Source organism: Urocampus carinirostris, chromosome 4 (genome assembly GCF_059441175.1).
Source record: "Urocampus carinirostris isolate Australia breed hairy pipefish chromosome 4, RoL_Ucar_1.0, whole genome shotgun sequence".
NCBI classification, from domain to species: Eukaryota; Metazoa; Chordata; class Actinopteri; order Syngnathiformes; family Syngnathidae; genus Urocampus; species Urocampus carinirostris.
In genome coordinates, this window is record NC_142352.1 from 37,058,243 (window position 1) to 37,074,780 (window position 16,538).

The following is a 16,538-nucleotide window of genomic DNA, read 5'->3' on the forward strand; positions in this document are numbered from 1 at the left end:
AGCATACAAGTCTGCATACATGTCAAGCCAAGTCATGTTTATTTGTATAGGCCTTAATCACAAAGAGTCTCTAAGGGCTGTCAGGCACAGACCACAGATTATTGCAAACCACAGACTATTATTACACCATCCCCTGATCTAAAACCTTACATGAGGGCAAGGAAAAACTCAAAACCTCAATATGGATTATAAAAATACAGAAATATATGACTTGTATTTTTTAAAAATATTAATTGTGTGTTAAAAATATATATTTGTGTCATACATCATATTTTTTTTGCTATGATGAACACTTTTAAATCAAAGTAAAAACATTCAGAAGGATGGACACCTCTGACCTAAAACAACCTCCTTTTACACAAACTTTGAATTATGTATTTGGAACAAGATTTGAAGTAGCTATGTTGAGGAATTTATATAAAAACAAGAACTACGTTTCCACCACATTTGTACAACTTTCTCAAAAATACTCACGCGGTGCTTCTTAAAGAGTGAAACAGCATGATGCTAGATATCAAACCATAAATAATTCTCAACTGAGAGTGCTTTCTTTTATATTTTATCAAAGAACAAGCTGCAGGTACCCTTATTTTCTTGGTTCTCGGGAGGCTCCAAAGCTTGACGAACTCCATGTTGATGTGAAACTCCAATGCAACGACGAGAGCCACCTTCAATGATAGACATTTTTTTCCATTTCTTAAACTCTCACAAACCTAAAATTTTGATTCTATAGACATAATTTAGAATCACAAATCGAATTGACAATTGCATTGCCAGCTCAATATAATTTTACATATTTCAATATAAATCTAGATACAATATAAAAAACAAAAACCTGAATAGTTCCTAACATTTTTAGATATAAAAAAAAAATACCCCATTGGAAGCTGTGTTTCTCAACCCTTTTTGAGAAAAAGTGCACGTTCATTAAAAAAAAAAATCCATTAAAATTGATAACAAATTTCGATGGATTACAAAATTATTAGTTTCATTTGTTTTTTTAAAAGCAGTTTAATTTATCATGTCTTAACAGTAGTTTTCTTGTCATTCGAGGTCATCAGGCATGACAATAGGTCAGGGTTTTAAAAGGTGAGAAGGGTATGGACGAAATACCCTCATCATTTGCATATATATATATATATATATATATATATATATATATATATATATATATACTGGACTGTCTCAGAAAATTAGAATATTGTGATAAAGTTCTTTATTTTCTGTAATGCAATTAAAAAACAAAAATGTCATACATTCTGGATTCATTACACATCAACTGAACTATTTCAAGCCTTTTATTATTTTAATATTGCTGAATTTGGCTTACAGCTTAAGAAAACTCAAAAATCCTATCTCAAAATATTAGAATATCATGAAAAAGTATACAAGTAGGCTATTCAACTAATCACCTGAATCATCTAATTAACTCGAAACACCTTGCCAGGGTTTCCTGAGCCTTAAAAACACTCAGCTTGGTTCAGTAAACTAAATCACTGCTGATCTGACTGCTGTCCAGAGGACCATCATTGATACCCTCCATCAGGAGGGTAAGACACAAAAAGAAATTTCTCAAAGAGCAGGCTGTTCACAGAGTGCAGTTTCAAAGCATATCCACAAAAAGTCTGTTGGAAGGGAAAAATGTGGCCGGAAACGCTGCACAACCAAGAGAGATGACCGCAGCCTTAACAAAATTGTGAAGAAGAGCCGCTTCCAGAATTTGAGGGAGCTTCAAAGACAGTCCAGGTATCAAAAGCCACAGTTCACAGACGTGTCCGGGAAATGGGCTACAATGAAATGAAATGAAATGATCTGCATTTATATACCGCTTTTCAAGTCAATGACTTCCCAAAGCGCTTTACAGTGTGCTTCACATTTCCCAATAGCGGCCGTGATCTGTGCAGCTATGTAAGGCGCTAACCTGCTTATTGGGGGTAATTGGGGGTTCAATGTCTTACCCAAGGACACTTCGACATGTAACACGGACAAGCCGGGATTCGAACTGGGATCCCTTAATCCTAAAACAATCGCTCTACCTCCTGAGCTACTGCCGCCCCAACAATAGCCGTATTCCCATGGTCAAGCCACTTCTGAACTCAAGACAACGGAAGAAGCGTCTGACTTGGGCTATGGAGAAGAAGCACTGGACAGTTGCAGAGTGGTCCAAAGTCCTCTTTTCAGACGAAAGCAAGTTTTGCATTTCATTTGGAAGTCAAGGCGCCAGAGTCTGGAGAAAGGCTGGAGAAGAGCAAAATCCAAGTTGCTTGAAATCCAGTGTGAAGTTCCCACAGTCAGCAATGGTTTGGGGAGCCATGTCAGCTGCTGGTGTTGGTCCACTGTGTTTCATCAAGTCCAGAGTAAATGCAACTGTCTACCAAGAGATTTTAGAGCACTACATGCTTCCATCTGCTGAAAATCTCTATGGAGATGAGGATTTCATTTTCCAGCATGATCTGGCACCTGCCCACAGTGCCAAAACCACCAGTAACTGGTGCACTGACCATGGCATCACTGTCCTTGATTGGCCTGCTAATTCCCCTGACCTGAACCCCATCGAGAATTTGTGGGGTATAGTTTAGAAGAAGATGAAAGACACCAGACCTACAAATGCAAATGAGCTGAAGGCCGCTATCGAAGCATCCTGGGCATCAATAACACCTCAGCAATGCCACAGGCTGATTGCCTACATGCCACGCCGGATTGATGCAGTAATCCGTGCAAAAGGATTCCCAACCAAGTACTGAGTGCATCAATGGACATTTTCAAATGTTTGATTTAGTTTTGCTGTTATAAAATTATTTTTTTTACTTGGTCTGAGGAAGTATTCTAATATTTTGAGATAGGATTTTTGAGTTTTTTTCAGCTGTAAGCCAAAATCAGCAATATTCAAATAATAAAAGGCTTGAAATAGTTCAGTTGATGTGTAATGAATCCAGAATGTATGACATTTTTGTTTTTTTAATTGCATTACAGAAAATAAAGAACTTTATCACAATATTCTAATTTTCTGAGACAGTCCAGTATATATACATATAGGGTGGCCACAAAGTCACGCAACAATGTTAATATTTATTTTTTGTTAAAATAATTTTTTATTTTTTTTTATTTCAGATCAGAAGGTCCTCAAAGCAGAAAAGTTTCATCCTTACAAACTTCAAATTCTAAACAAATTGTACGTGGATGATTGTGACAGACGTTTAGAAATGGCTGTAAAGTTTCAGGTTCAACTCGAGGAAGATTGATGCGTGACTTTGTGTCCACCTTATAGTATGTGCAGCAAAGTAAAACTTTTTTTTTTTTTTCTCAAGGGGGAAAGGTTTAAGGGGCTCCAAGGAGAGTGATGAGCAACAAGAGTATGAGAGTGTGATTGTGCCGACTGTGTTGTATGGTCCAGAGACTTGGAGCCTGAACGCAGATTTGAGAAGGAAACTAAATGTTTTGGAGATGAAGTGTTTGAGGAGTATGTTAGGAGTGACAAGATTGGATAGATTGAGAAATGAAATTGTGAGAGACAGAACTGGAGTAGTAGTGGAACTGAGAAAGCGTGTGGATAAGAGAGTACTCGGTTTATTTGGACACATGGAGAGGATGGATGAGGAACGAATGTTGAAGAGGATCTACGGAGCAGAAGTCAATGGAAGGAGACCAAGAGGAAGGCCGCGATTGACGTGGATGGATAATGTTATGAGTGCACTGCAGGAAAGAGGTCTAAATCTAGTGAAAGCTAGAGCTACTGTTGGTGATAGGAATGAGTGGAGAAGTGTTGTGAAAGGATAGTGGAATGTTTGGACGTGTTCTAAGGGATGGGCAGTGTACCTGTATGATGCAGCAGGGGTAAACCAGTGAAAGCTGTTGGGCCCTGCTGTTGAACAGAAGAGTGTGTTTTGTCCCTCTGACCAGAATGACATGGCCGCTTTCTTGTGGCCTGTTTCATCTGGAGGGACGGAAGCACATACCTGTCAGCCTCCGCGGCTCCATTTCCCTTACAAAATAATCTTACACCATATTTTTTTCCCGGAATGGTGCATGATGGGAAATCCCCAGGTGGCAAACGCTTGCGCACAGTAGACGCCTCGCTCCGTTTGCTACGAAAATAACGATACCAGGATAGTGGCTACCGCGGCAAACTCATTAGACTTGATTGATTTGCCGTTTCGTGATAGTCGGTGTTTACTGGATAGTACCCATATTTGACAAATTTGCCGTTTTTCCGTACAGATTTTCTTGTACGTCGTAAACGTCTTAAAATGCATAATAAACGTCCTTTGTACGGCAAAACCGTACAGGTTGACAGGTATGGAAGCATGACCAAATTGGTGCCAAGGTGCTTCACTTGTTTGAATGTTGGGCATTTGGGTTGGCCCCCATCCAAAAATGTTTTTATTTGCTTCTTTTGACCTTTATTTTCTTGGTTTTTGTATGTTTGTCGTGCCATCGGTCACACGTCTCGAGGGATATGACCAGGGTAGACAGATTTGCATATTATATAAGATGTATATGGGAGACCCTGGTTATTTATTGACGTCAAGTATGAACACAATACCAACATCAAATTTACAATGTTTTTATATAATGTCAAGTACCAATAAAATTTTATCATTGGTGGTGTAGTGGATAGGCATTTGTTCTCTCACTATTGTGCCCTGGTTTAGTTCCCATTGCATCCAATATTTTGCAATTGTGGTCAGCAATATTTATCTGTCAATCATTACACAAACACAGTAATACAGTGAACCGCAAAACAACCCACTTTGTGTTTAGTGAAAGAAATGCATTCTAGAGGAATACAGTATGCTCTCCTGCACAAATTACCGCCGAGTATACCTCTCAAAACATTTTCCACGGGTCTTAACAAGTTAGAAATGTTACACATTTTTACTTTAGAACAAACCTTACCAAAACATTTCTAAGCCAAATTATTTTATCATTTTAAATTTCTTCCATTTTTAACCAATTTCAATTCAATTATGCCCCGTTTTTCTAAAACAAACCTAAAATTCTTGCCAGTGGTACATTTTTGACTTCAGTCCCACTATTCAAGATTTGTCCAACAAGCAACACCAACCAGCCACCATGAAATGTACTTTATTCAAGGTTGATCTGACTACAGAGTCCCACTTAAACCGTTGCTTACGTTACATCGACACCCAAAAGAAAAGACAAGGGGCCACATGCAAAAAGATTAAACCGTTTTTAAAAAAACCCCATTGATATGGCAAACTGGAAACTATGCTTTGGCTGTCTTGATATACTGTAATAAAAACACTTTCAAGTATAGTCAGATACAGAGGTATATTCATAAAAAGTGATAAATTAAAAAAGGCAACATAGATTTATTTTACAGCACATTAATGTCCACACTCCAAATGCTTGATTTAAAAAAAAAAAAAACACTGCCAACCAAATAATTTTGCAAACATCAAACAGATTCCTTCTCTAGATGCTAATTGATGATCATTGTTTAGAGTGAACTCAAAACAATTACATGATTGGAGCTTTCAGAGGGGGGGAGGGAAAATCAGATTTAAATTTTGAATCAGAAGATATTATACTATTGCAACAACTCATGATGTGCAGCAAAGTGCATCTTAAAACAGATAAAAATGAGTCTTCTTCACAATGCATGTTCTCATCCGTAAACAGCAGCCCCATGATGACTGCAACCAGACTGTTTGGCTAAAACACTTCCTGTTAATGCCAAAAGAAACTCATTCACAAAACCTAATTGGACATATTAATTCTTAGACTAATGCAAACAATTTTGAGTGTATTAGTAACCATTTTGTTGTTGCTGACTGAGGCAAAGTAATTAACACCGGAATCAAATTCCAAAATGGGGAAGGGTGGCTGTGTCGTTTTAGTAATCTTCGTCTTCAGATTCCTCGTCCTCAGCCGTCTCCAGCCAAGTGAGCCACTGGTTCACCTGGACGGAAAATGAAATATTGGGACTCAGGTTGTGCATGAAAAATGATTCTGGCTTATCAAGGATACAACTAGTTAATTGACAGATGAGGCCAAAGTTGTGTTTTTTTTTTTATAGCTCCCACTTGAGTTTGTAGAGCACGATGAGTTGGTTTACGTGTAAATCTACATCAAGTGTTGTAATAAACCAAGTACCACATTCAATGCCAAACGTGAACATCTTTCCCCCCTATTATTTGTGAATAAATCTTGCGTTTAAAAAGATCCCATGTCATTTGTGATAATTATATGTAGGGTAGGTTCCTAATGTAGGCTGAATAAAAGCATAATACCCAAAAAAATAATAAAGCAAACATTTGGGAGTTGACATTCTTTGACTGATCCCACCCCAGGGCCAAACTGGGTTTGACATCCCTGGTTTAAGACCAATGTTCCCTCTAATTTTCCTCATTTTCCCTCCCCTCCTTTTATTTTTAAAAATTCCTTAAAAAAAAAAAATCTCATTGTGTTTATTTTTTCATAGCAGTTACTTTTTTGATCTCTATTTCCTTTTTTCTCTTTATTTGCTTCCTTCTTTTCTTATGGCCTTTTCCTGCTCTTTTTTTCTGTTTCGTTTTTTTCATTTTGGTATTTTTTTTCTTTTTTGTTCTAGATACCCCCCTTTTGACACTTTGTGCACAATTTAACATAATATTTGGTCGTGTAGGGATTGAAGAAGCAAGAACCTGAAGAGCCGTTTGGGACCCGAAAGAGCCGGTTCTTTTTAGTGAGCCGAGCCGAAGAAGCCGGTTCTCGAAAAACTCTACTGACTTTACTCAACTTCGTTGTATTTCGACATTGACTTCAAAATGCCACATTTAGAACACAGCGTCAGGGGAACCCGTGTATTTTTACCTTCATGCACTGTAACTTTGACTTAATTCGCTTTTTAATTAGCAATTTCGAGCACTCATTTTTGTGAGTAGGCTAGATTTTCTTGTGCGCGGAAAAGCTCTGGGTAGTGCGTAATTGCGCACACAAGCATCTTAGAATGAACATTATTTTAGTCTACTTTTAGCCAAAATCGATGTGGTGAATATATATTATATTTAAAAAAGAACATACGTGAAACAATGCTTTTCCTTTTCCCGGATATTCTTGAGTAACGTCTTCTTTCCATGTAAGGAAGGCTTCTTCTTCGATGATTTCCATGTCGTAAAAGTAGGCAAAAAAGCGCAGGAGCATACCTAGAAACCAAGATCCCCTTTTAACTTCTGTGGTGGGACGTCTTCCAAGCACGTGAGGTGGCGCTCACCTTTGGGGAAGTGTTTAGCATTGCAGTGAACCTGCAGAGCGTAGAGCGCGCCGACTTGCAGGTCGGCGTGATCGTGCAGAAACTTCTGCATGACTGGCTTGAAGGAGAGCAGCAGCTGCTTTTCTTCATCCAGCTGCTCCTTGCTAGGCGCTGCCAGCTGCTCCTGGTCGTCGTCTGGGTTGATCTCGTAGGCGATGTACTGCAAGAAACTGGACGGCAAAAGACATGTCCTTCAGAAAACTACTTAGACTCCACAAGCAGTCTAGAATTGCCAGAGTCTACAAAAACTACTCGTTATAACCGTCTTAATATGACCAAGCCTTCGAAATGAGTGGTCTGCAGACCTTTGTCAACCTGTATATTGATGGTACATCCTCCCCATTGGCTGTCCATTCAGAAAAGTTCAGATTCCCTTGCTCGCATTTTATCTAGAACCAAATCGGAGACCTTAATGGACTATTAACTTCAAAAATGTATACCCCAATTTTTAAATTGAACCCAACGTTGCGCAACTCTTTACGGTTATGAACCAGGATCTTAAATTTCTGCGAGAAACCGACTCCAGTGTAAAATCTTTCACATTAGCATCTTACCATTGCAAGACTAGCGAGCTAACTTCTAAAAATAATAATAATAATTATAGTCACAGACTACATTTTCAAAAAGTAACTGAATTACTCTATCGTAAAAGTAACTAGTTACCAAAGAAAGTCACCATTTTTGTTATTGTATGTTAAAGAACGCGACATTTTCTGAGCAGCATTTGAATAGAACAGAAAAGTAGTTGTGTTCTAAATGCTGTAGTATTTATTGAACCTCAAGTGCAACCAAAAAAGAAACAGTAAAAGATATAACAATCAGTAATAATATAAAGGGAATATAATAAATTAATTCCAACTCACAACCTGAGATTACTGGGGGCAAGTAGACATTTGCAACTGAATTTAAAATATTTTCTTAACAGAAGTTGATGGTAAAACAATATGAAGAGTTTCACTCTGTGGCATAAATCGGTCTCAAGTCAAACAACTGGTTATTTAGACTTATGCTGTAATTGAAACATTTATTCACAACAAAACAGTTTATCAATAAAATAAACAAAAAGTGTCTTTAACACTGTGCTAGACAGACCAGACTCTTGCAACAGATTTAAATATCACAGGCCGACTACGTATTCTTTGGTCTTGTCCCAACTTTTACAACTATAGGATTGTCTTTGGCTTCCCAATAAACCCAAAACCACGTATTGCCTGTTTAGAAGTACTGACACCACTGCGCAAAGACCAGCAGTCATTTCCTTTTTCACCCAACTTGCGAGAATGGAATGAATACACACACACACAACAGCTGGATTAGGAAAATATTGCAAAATGTGAAGCTTGAGGAAAAAAGATGATTCTCTTTTAAAAGTTCCCCACAGATCACCTAAGAGACCTGGGAGCCCTTTTAAATCACACGGCAGGTTGATCTCCCAGTATCATCAACTCCAATTTAATTGAGTATTATTGTTATTTAATTTATATGTTCCATAATCATACATCTGTCTCCCTTGCCTCATTTTTATTTACTTAATTTTCTGGTCTATGAATGCGTGGCAGAACACATTTTTACAAAGGAGACCCCCGTGTTTACCGACTACACCCTGTTTATTGTAAATCCTTGCACATAAATTAGTAATGGGGAAGGAATGAGGTGGCCTGCACTCTACCTGGTTACGAGGATGTTGACAAAGCCTTTGTCTGTGTGGAGTTTGGGTGAGATGTTGTCTTTGATCCACTTGTAGATCGACTGTGCCGAAGGGTCCACTTTGATCTGCTTGAGAAGTTCCTTCTCCAGCTTCATCAATGGGAATAAAAAGCTCAGACCTTTGCCCTCCAGAATCTCCAGCATCCGGTCTTTGCTCTGGTCCATTTCTATAAAAACAAGCACCAAAGCATGATTTACAAAAATATTAAAATTGAAATGGAAAAAGTAAATCTAAAAATCACACACCCACCCAGCATTTTCCAAAAAGACCCTTTCACACTGCACTTCAACATATTGAATACTGACGAACCAAATGGTGTGCCTGCCAAAACCTCGAGTGATGTGCTCACCCAGAAAGGGGCTGACAGAATGAATTAAATAGCAATTGCCCAACCAGTGGGAAAGACCCAGTTTTGCATATTACGGCTACACAAACACCCTTTAAAATTGACTGAGTCTTGAATATTTTGTCTCTTCCTGCATTGCTTTTCAAAATGTAGTCATTTAATTTTTGTTAATGGCAAACAAAAATATTAGTCTGTTTTCTACTTGCAATAATTAGAGTGGTTTACAAGGCTGCGTCAGCCGTACCAGGTAGCATCTTTTGCATGTTGACTTTGCTCTTTTGAAAGACATCAGCAAGCCACTCGCGATCCTTCAGCTTTGCCATCTGTTGCAGACAAAGGAGGAAGAGCGGGAAATGGGTGCCGTTCTCCAGCTGGTGGGCCAAATCAGTCATGCTGATCAGCTCAGCTACTGCGGCCCGGGCCGCAAACTGAGCCAGGTACGATTTGACCAGCGGGATTTCTTCCTCAATCTTGGGACATTGGTCCAGGACACCGAGAATGGCCTGTTCAAAAAAGATGGGCAGTGGATTTAACTACAACATTTGAATCCTATCGTACAGAATTTGACATCAACTTTGAAGTGACGCATTACTTATACAAGATCTCTAAAATGGTCTTTGGTCTTCACAAATTTACACTTACCTGCAGAAGGTTCTCACTAGTGACCAAGCCCTCTGTGCAGAGTTCGTGAATTAAGGTGCTTGTAAGTTCCTTGTCGTCATCTGAACGACTGAGCGAAGACACCACAATCTTGTTCAACATCTCGGATAAAAAGTGTTTGGGAGCCTTCATCTCCTTGACAGCAGCCACAGCCTCATCGACATTCTTGCTGTTCATGTAGTCAGCAAAAAATGCTTCCTGGAAAACGGTTGCAGCCAACGGTTAGGCTGCATAGCTTAGTTCCGTGATGTAAATTACTGTGAACAATACTTGTACCGTCATTTTCTGCAGCTCCTCCTTAGTCGGAGGTAGTTTTTTGATGGACTTTGCTGGCTTCTCTTGAATTGGTGGAGGGTTGATTTTAAGACCAAGCTGTGGAGACTAATGAAATAAAAGATAGTTTAAGAGATTTATTTCCCTGAAGCAAAATTCAAATTCTTACCTGTCCTGTTGAGGTGCTTTGGGCACTTGGGGGCATCATCGTCATCTGTGGCTGCAGCTTTGGCACTTTTTTATTTAAGATGAAAGACTGTGCTGGCCTCAGACTGATCTACAAGTGTTTAAAAAAAAACAAGTTACAATTTTTAAAATCCAAACAGAATTTGTGAAATGCCACATATACTCTGAAACATTCTTCTATCTAATCCATGTAAACCGTTACACCGTCTCTTTTAAGTTCAATTACCTCATCAACATTGAGCTTCCCTTTCTTGCTGAAGCGTGGGCCCATATCTTTAGACTGCATCTGAACCGAGCCATTTTGTTTATGGCTGAAAACTGGTGAACTCTGACCCTGGAGAGGCTTTGAGTAAGATGTTAGCAGTCAACAACATGGCCTATGCTTATATTCAGACATTTGGTTTGGACAGAATTTAGGTTTTTGGATCAATCGAAAAAAAAAAGAAAAACCCCAAAACATTTTAACAAGTTAGAACCTGATTACCATTCCGACACTTGGTCACAATACCTTCTTTTAAGCACAACACTGCATTTTTATAAAAAATTTGGGTCATGAAAGCTGGTACCCATCATTTGTTGTTTATATAGAAATCAAACAACATTAATATTCCAGTTCTACATGGTATGAGCCCGGCGTAGTTATTTGACTAAAAAAAAAAAAAAAAAGCATTAAAATGTTGGAGAAAGCTTACCTGCACTGGCTTTATGAAAGGCTTGCTTCCTGTATCAAACTGGGGCTGATGCGAACTGTTGCCCATGCCGATATGGCCGTTGAAAATTGGGTTGGAGCGGTGGCGGCCTAGAGTTGGAGAGTAATGGTCCTGAATGACGCCAGGACCTGTTCCAATACCAATCCCTGTGCACATTATGAGGAAATATAACTTATTGCATTTGTGTTGTGTGTGTGTGGCCCTTTAGGTTAAAGAGACAAGCACAGTGTGGCCTACCGGGCATTTGTCCAAACATATCAGCTAGTCCCCCAAGTCCTTCTTTGTCAAATCTGACCCTGCTCTGCAAGAAAGCTGTATCCAGGAAAAAGTCACACCTCGAGAAATCAGACTGAGGTGGGATGAACACCCCCAAGTCCTGCAAGGGAGGAAAAAAAAAAAAAAAGTCAGCAATGGCAGTTGATGATGAAAACAGAACAGGAAGAGGTCATGAGATTTCAGAAGAACCTTCACGGCATCATGGCGAACTTGACTGATGGTCTTTGGTCCGTTATCATAATACGCTTTACGAGGCACCCAGTTGTTCTTCCGCAACTCCACTGTATTCTGTAACAGGAAGCGAATCCTTGCAGGTAATTCCTTGTTGCTGGTCAAGGCCTGCATGCGGTCAAAGTACTGATTCATCAGGGACTGCAAGAAAAAAAAAGGCATGTTACTTGGGGCTGCTTAAGAAAAAAAAAACTATTTTGGCAGATTACAGTTTCCAACCAACATACCCTAGCTTTCTCGTGATCCAGCTTGGGTCCCACGGTCTTCATTATCTGACAGAGGCACTCCAAGTCTTCTCCCATATCCTTAACTTGGACTCGTTTCTTCTTCTCCAGAAGCTTTAAGCGAATGCACATTTTAGGTTTAGTATCAAAATACAGTGAATTCATTGGTGCCCATATTATCATCTTCCTCCATTTGAAATTTTAGCCGTAATACACTAGAAATCAAGTCATCTTTCTGTGCACTATGTAGCACTCTATTTGATATGTTTTCGCTATTTGCACAGCTTAAGGAAAACAAAGGACCACTAATCCAATCTATCACTATTCTACATTGAATAAATAAAACCCACTGTTTTGATGCATTTGTGGAGGATGGATTCATGGATAAGGTGAAGTTTCCCAAGTTCTCCAATGAATTTGATGTTTCCAAGCATTTTAATCTTGGCAATTGCACGCTGTTCCTCCTCCTCAGAGGTGAGAGGGCAATCTTGTTTGTCAAACACTACATGAGGAAAATCAAAGTTTATTGAGACCATCACAAAAAATGAAAATAGTCAATGTAAAAATGAATATTTTCTCCAAACCTTCAACATTTCTGGCACGATTTTCAAACTCATCTTGAAGCTTGGATATGAGAAGCCTCCTGAAGGTCTACAATTAAAAAAAAAAAGTGAATAACAAAGAGGTCACCAAAAGGCTTTCTCAAAATAATTGAGCATTAACTGTATTTTGCTTTTTTGTTGCTGGATTTTCTGTTGCCGTTTCTTCAAAGTTTGGTGCATCTTCTGCCAAGCGTAGACATAGCTGAGCATACAACTGACTGTACTTGGGCTCTTCAAGGGCTTTGTCAACGATCTAAAAATTGATAAACGTGCAAAGAAACACGTTACAAATGAGTGCATTGAGATATGTATACGGTTGCAAGAGTTTGGTAGACAACACTGACCAACAAGATGATTCCTTTCAGGATGAGCTTCGAGTCCACACCCACATTGAGGAGCTCCAGGCACAGTTTGTCAAACTTCTCAGGTGTCAACTTATTAAGTATGCTGAGGAAACAGAACTATACTATTAACAAGCTTAACACAAGCAGACAATAGATAAAGTTACAAATTTCCAGCCTGAACTCACCCTCTCACTTTTCGGAAGATTGCATCGTGTTGCCCTTTCTCAGCAGAGAAGCTGGCTTCTGGTCTAGTACTTCGAGAAGGTATCCATCTCTGAGCAGCAGAACCTGGGGGCTTCCCCAGGAACTCGCTGTGCCCAAAAAAAAAAATCGAAAACATGATCAAATATACAGCAAAAACTCAAGCTAAGGAGACGATGCATTCGGACTGCCACAAAAGCTCAGTAGGTGTGTCAATTATAGTTAATGCATGAGCCGTTCAGTAAAGGATGTGTCAATTATAACTAATGCATGAGCTGTTCAGTAAAGGATGTGCATAATAGCTAAACGGAAAATAATCTGGCAACTACAACTTTAGCTAAAAGACTAACAGGGAAGCAGTCTATGGTTTGTTAAATGTAAGCCAGCATATATATAATGAACATTATACATGAAAGAAAAAAAAATCACCTTTTGCTTTCAGCCTTGGGAAAGTGCTGAGGTGCACCCCCACCTCCTCCCCCTACTCTGTGAATTAAACAGAAAAATGCATGTTGAAATGAAACAGGGTGTATTTGTAATTACTAATGCAGTTTTTGCTGTGTGTGTGTGTGTGTGTGTGTGTCATGTTTTGGGAGGCTCCCAATGCAAGTAGTAAGCGGACAGGTTTTAAGATGATTAATACCTGAAATGAGAAGGAACCCCTGGTGCAACAACACTCTCCACTTTGGCGGCTTGACTACAAATATTAGGAAAAGAATTGTGTTCTGAGAAGGAATTGGGGGAGGGGAACAGCCTATGGGCACAGATTGAAAGAGAGAAAGAGTGTTACAAAATATCAAGTTTCAGAGTGAACATTTCTAAATAATGAATTACACAAGACCATTTAAATACTTAAAATTAATCAACCTAAAGCTTTTTGAACCATCATTTTGCTTTTCATACGGTTTTAAAAAAGGCAAGCTAGTTGATTACATGGTAAAGATGGGGCACTTTATGTGGATCTCTTACTTGACACACATTACTTCACTAGTCCAACAAAAAAAGACAACTAATTACTGAGACCTATGTCGAAGTGTCCTTGGGCAAGACACTGAATCCCTAATGCCCCCAATAAGCAGGTTGGATGCCTTGCATGGCTGACTCCCTATTGGTATGCGAGTGTGTGTGTGTGAATGGGTAAGTGTGAAGCACATAGTAAAGTGCTTTGGGAGGTCTTCATCGACTTGAAAAGTGCTATATGAATGCAGACTATTTACCTACAACTCTCACAGTGATGTAAAAATGTTTTCTGATTAGTAAATAATCACCAATATTCATAACGGCAAACATTAAACACTACTGAAATAAATCTTTATGTAGAGCCATTTGCATATTATGCATGCGATAAAAAGGACGACCTTGAAATTTATTACCCGATTAAAGGCCTCAATGGGTTTATTTTTGCTAGCACATTCCATTTATATACCGTTTCTATTACACACAACTTGTAAAACAAGCTGGCAGTTAGATCTTGAGCTGCATTTCCAGGACATCATATGAATGCAGACTGATGGTAATACCAGTGTGACATCAGCAGTCTACTCTCTGTTCTCTTCAGAGAAGAAAACAATGTTAACACTTGCAACGTGACGAGCTTTCTCAGGAATGATAAATTGTCAAGATGCCAAGTTTTATTGGAACAACCAGAGAGCTGGTGGAAAAATATATTGGCAAAAATTGGCAATAGAACAACAAGATCAGTCCATTTCCACGAATTGTGAACATGTGATAGTTATTAACCTATTACGACGCTCAACACGGATTTTATTTAGTTAATACTTGTATACCTATATCTCTTTGTCAAAATACTATTTGGATGGTTTTATTGCTCATGAAGACCAATTAGCTTTCAATTATTCAGCATCGGGAAAATCCTCTTGTTACGCGACCAATTCGAGCTAGAAGGAAGATCATGGAACGAATCATGCTCCTACGAAGAAGTACCTCAGTACTCGAAAGAGGGCCTTTTACAATTTTATAATACACCAAAAAAAAACTACAGGGACAGGAAGTCACTCTCAACACGCCCCCTCCAACCCGTTCCTCCTACCTCATGTGTTCAGCCCCAAAAAGCTTTTCTAAAAGTAACGTAAAAGCATCTAGGCAGGGTGAGAAAAAAATTATAGGGGTCTTTGAAAACAGTCATTGTTAACACATACTTATTGGAGCTGTATGGAATTTGGAACTTTTTAACTGGCTGCCTTCGTCTCCTGGCTTGTATCATCATTGCAGGATCAGTCAGCTTGTTCATGATGCACGTGCATGTATGTGAATTTCTTAGATGCACTTCAATAAACCTTTTTTCCCAAACTTTCTTGGGGTTTGGACTCTACTAGGCTTATATGAAATGCCACCATTTTCATGTTATACTAACATATGTGACAAATATACAAATTTGACTTTTTTACTTCGGGCAAATGTTTACATTTATGACTGCAAAATGAAAACACCACTGCACAAGTAACAGCCGTTTATTAGAGACATCACTTTTAATATCACGATAACTAACATCTCTTGCTCATACGATCGAGATCTTAACTATATTGTTGATTGCAATTATGCATCGTTGTGTAAGCAATTATTGTAACAACTGGAAGGGACAAACGAGCACACGAGTGCTCCACGTGCCATCGAGAAAAAAAAAATCAGTAACGTACAGGCATAGGCGGTGCTAAACTGGCACGAGGCAGTAGCTTAGCAAACATCGATGTTTTAAATTGGCTTTAGGACTAAATTCGAGACATGTAGACAAAGAACTAAATTGAACGGAGACAAGTGATAAATTCGGTTAATAAACCAGTCTTATCGACACAGGACGGGGATCGTGTGTGCGTAGCGACATTAAAAATTAAATTGATATAAATGCAAATCATATAGCATTTCGAATAATTTTGAATATTTCTCCCGTTTTGTGTTCGGTTTTTACGAAATTTGATCAGATTTAGTTTACTTATTTGAAACCGTGTTGTATGCCTATATAAAATAAACAAACAGAGCTATAATTGCTAGTGTTATTTCAGAGGCGTAAATTAATCCGGGTTGGAATTGAAAGAAAATAAATTTAAGAGTAAAAGCGAGAAATCTAGTCAACGGGTTGCTTTTCTTCCCCACAGGTCTTTGTTAAGAAACCGGATGTTGGCACACAGCGGCGTACTAGAGGCTATTTTCTCGTGAAGGCCGCTGAGACAACACAATCACGCCTCGTTGAAACCCTTAAACTGGTTTATTTTCATATCTACGTCAGTTATAGACCAAACTACCGAATGTACGTAAAAACCACAAACTAGGTCAACGGGCTAACGTTAGCCAATCCGTGAAAAAACCCGAAGGCACTTACCCTTTACGAAAACAACGTCAGCTTAACTGTTCTCTTTTTGACAAGTGTTACGAAAATCAGACGACGAATGAGGGATAAAGGATGACAATCTGTCGTAATGATCAGCTGGAGGTTCGATCCCCGATATAGAAAACTGGGCCTAGTCGTAGAGGCTCGACTGCCGTGAAGAAAGACTGCTGAGTGGC

General features: G+C 38.9%; 1 protein-coding gene across 2 annotated transcripts; it reads right to left on the reverse strand.

Annotated features, from left to right (window-relative positions):
- Positions 1 to 5,069: 5,069 nt before the first annotated feature.
- eif4g2a (eukaryotic translation initiation factor 4, gamma 2a) lies at positions 5,070 to 16,265 on the reverse strand. 2 transcript variants are annotated; one of them, XM_088334431.1, is made up of 21 exons: positions 15,176 to 16,265; positions 13,660 to 13,770; positions 13,446 to 13,502; positions 13,001 to 13,126; positions 12,816 to 12,918; positions 12,593 to 12,724; positions 12,454 to 12,520; positions 12,220 to 12,371; positions 11,873 to 11,983; positions 11,604 to 11,786; positions 11,376 to 11,514; positions 11,121 to 11,284; positions 10,655 to 10,762; positions 10,412 to 10,519; positions 10,246 to 10,350; positions 9,952 to 10,167; positions 9,554 to 9,812; positions 8,925 to 9,129; positions 7,217 to 7,425; positions 7,027 to 7,148; positions 5,070 to 5,923 (listed from the first exon to the last, which is right to left on the reverse strand). In XM_088334431.1, exons 1-21 carry the CDS (start codon positions 15,265 to 15,267, stop codon positions 5,858 to 5,860), a joined length of 2,835 nt encoding a protein of 944 aa, XP_088190557.1. In that variant the 5' UTR covers positions 15,268 to 16,265; the 3' UTR covers positions 5,070 to 5,857. The 2 variants fall into 2 exon arrangements, with proteins under 2 accessions (XP_088190557.1, XP_088190556.1); XM_088334430.1 differs by having other exon boundaries at positions 10,655 to 10,771; positions 15,176 to 16,259.
- Between the last annotated feature and the right edge of the window lie 273 nt (positions 16,266 to 16,538).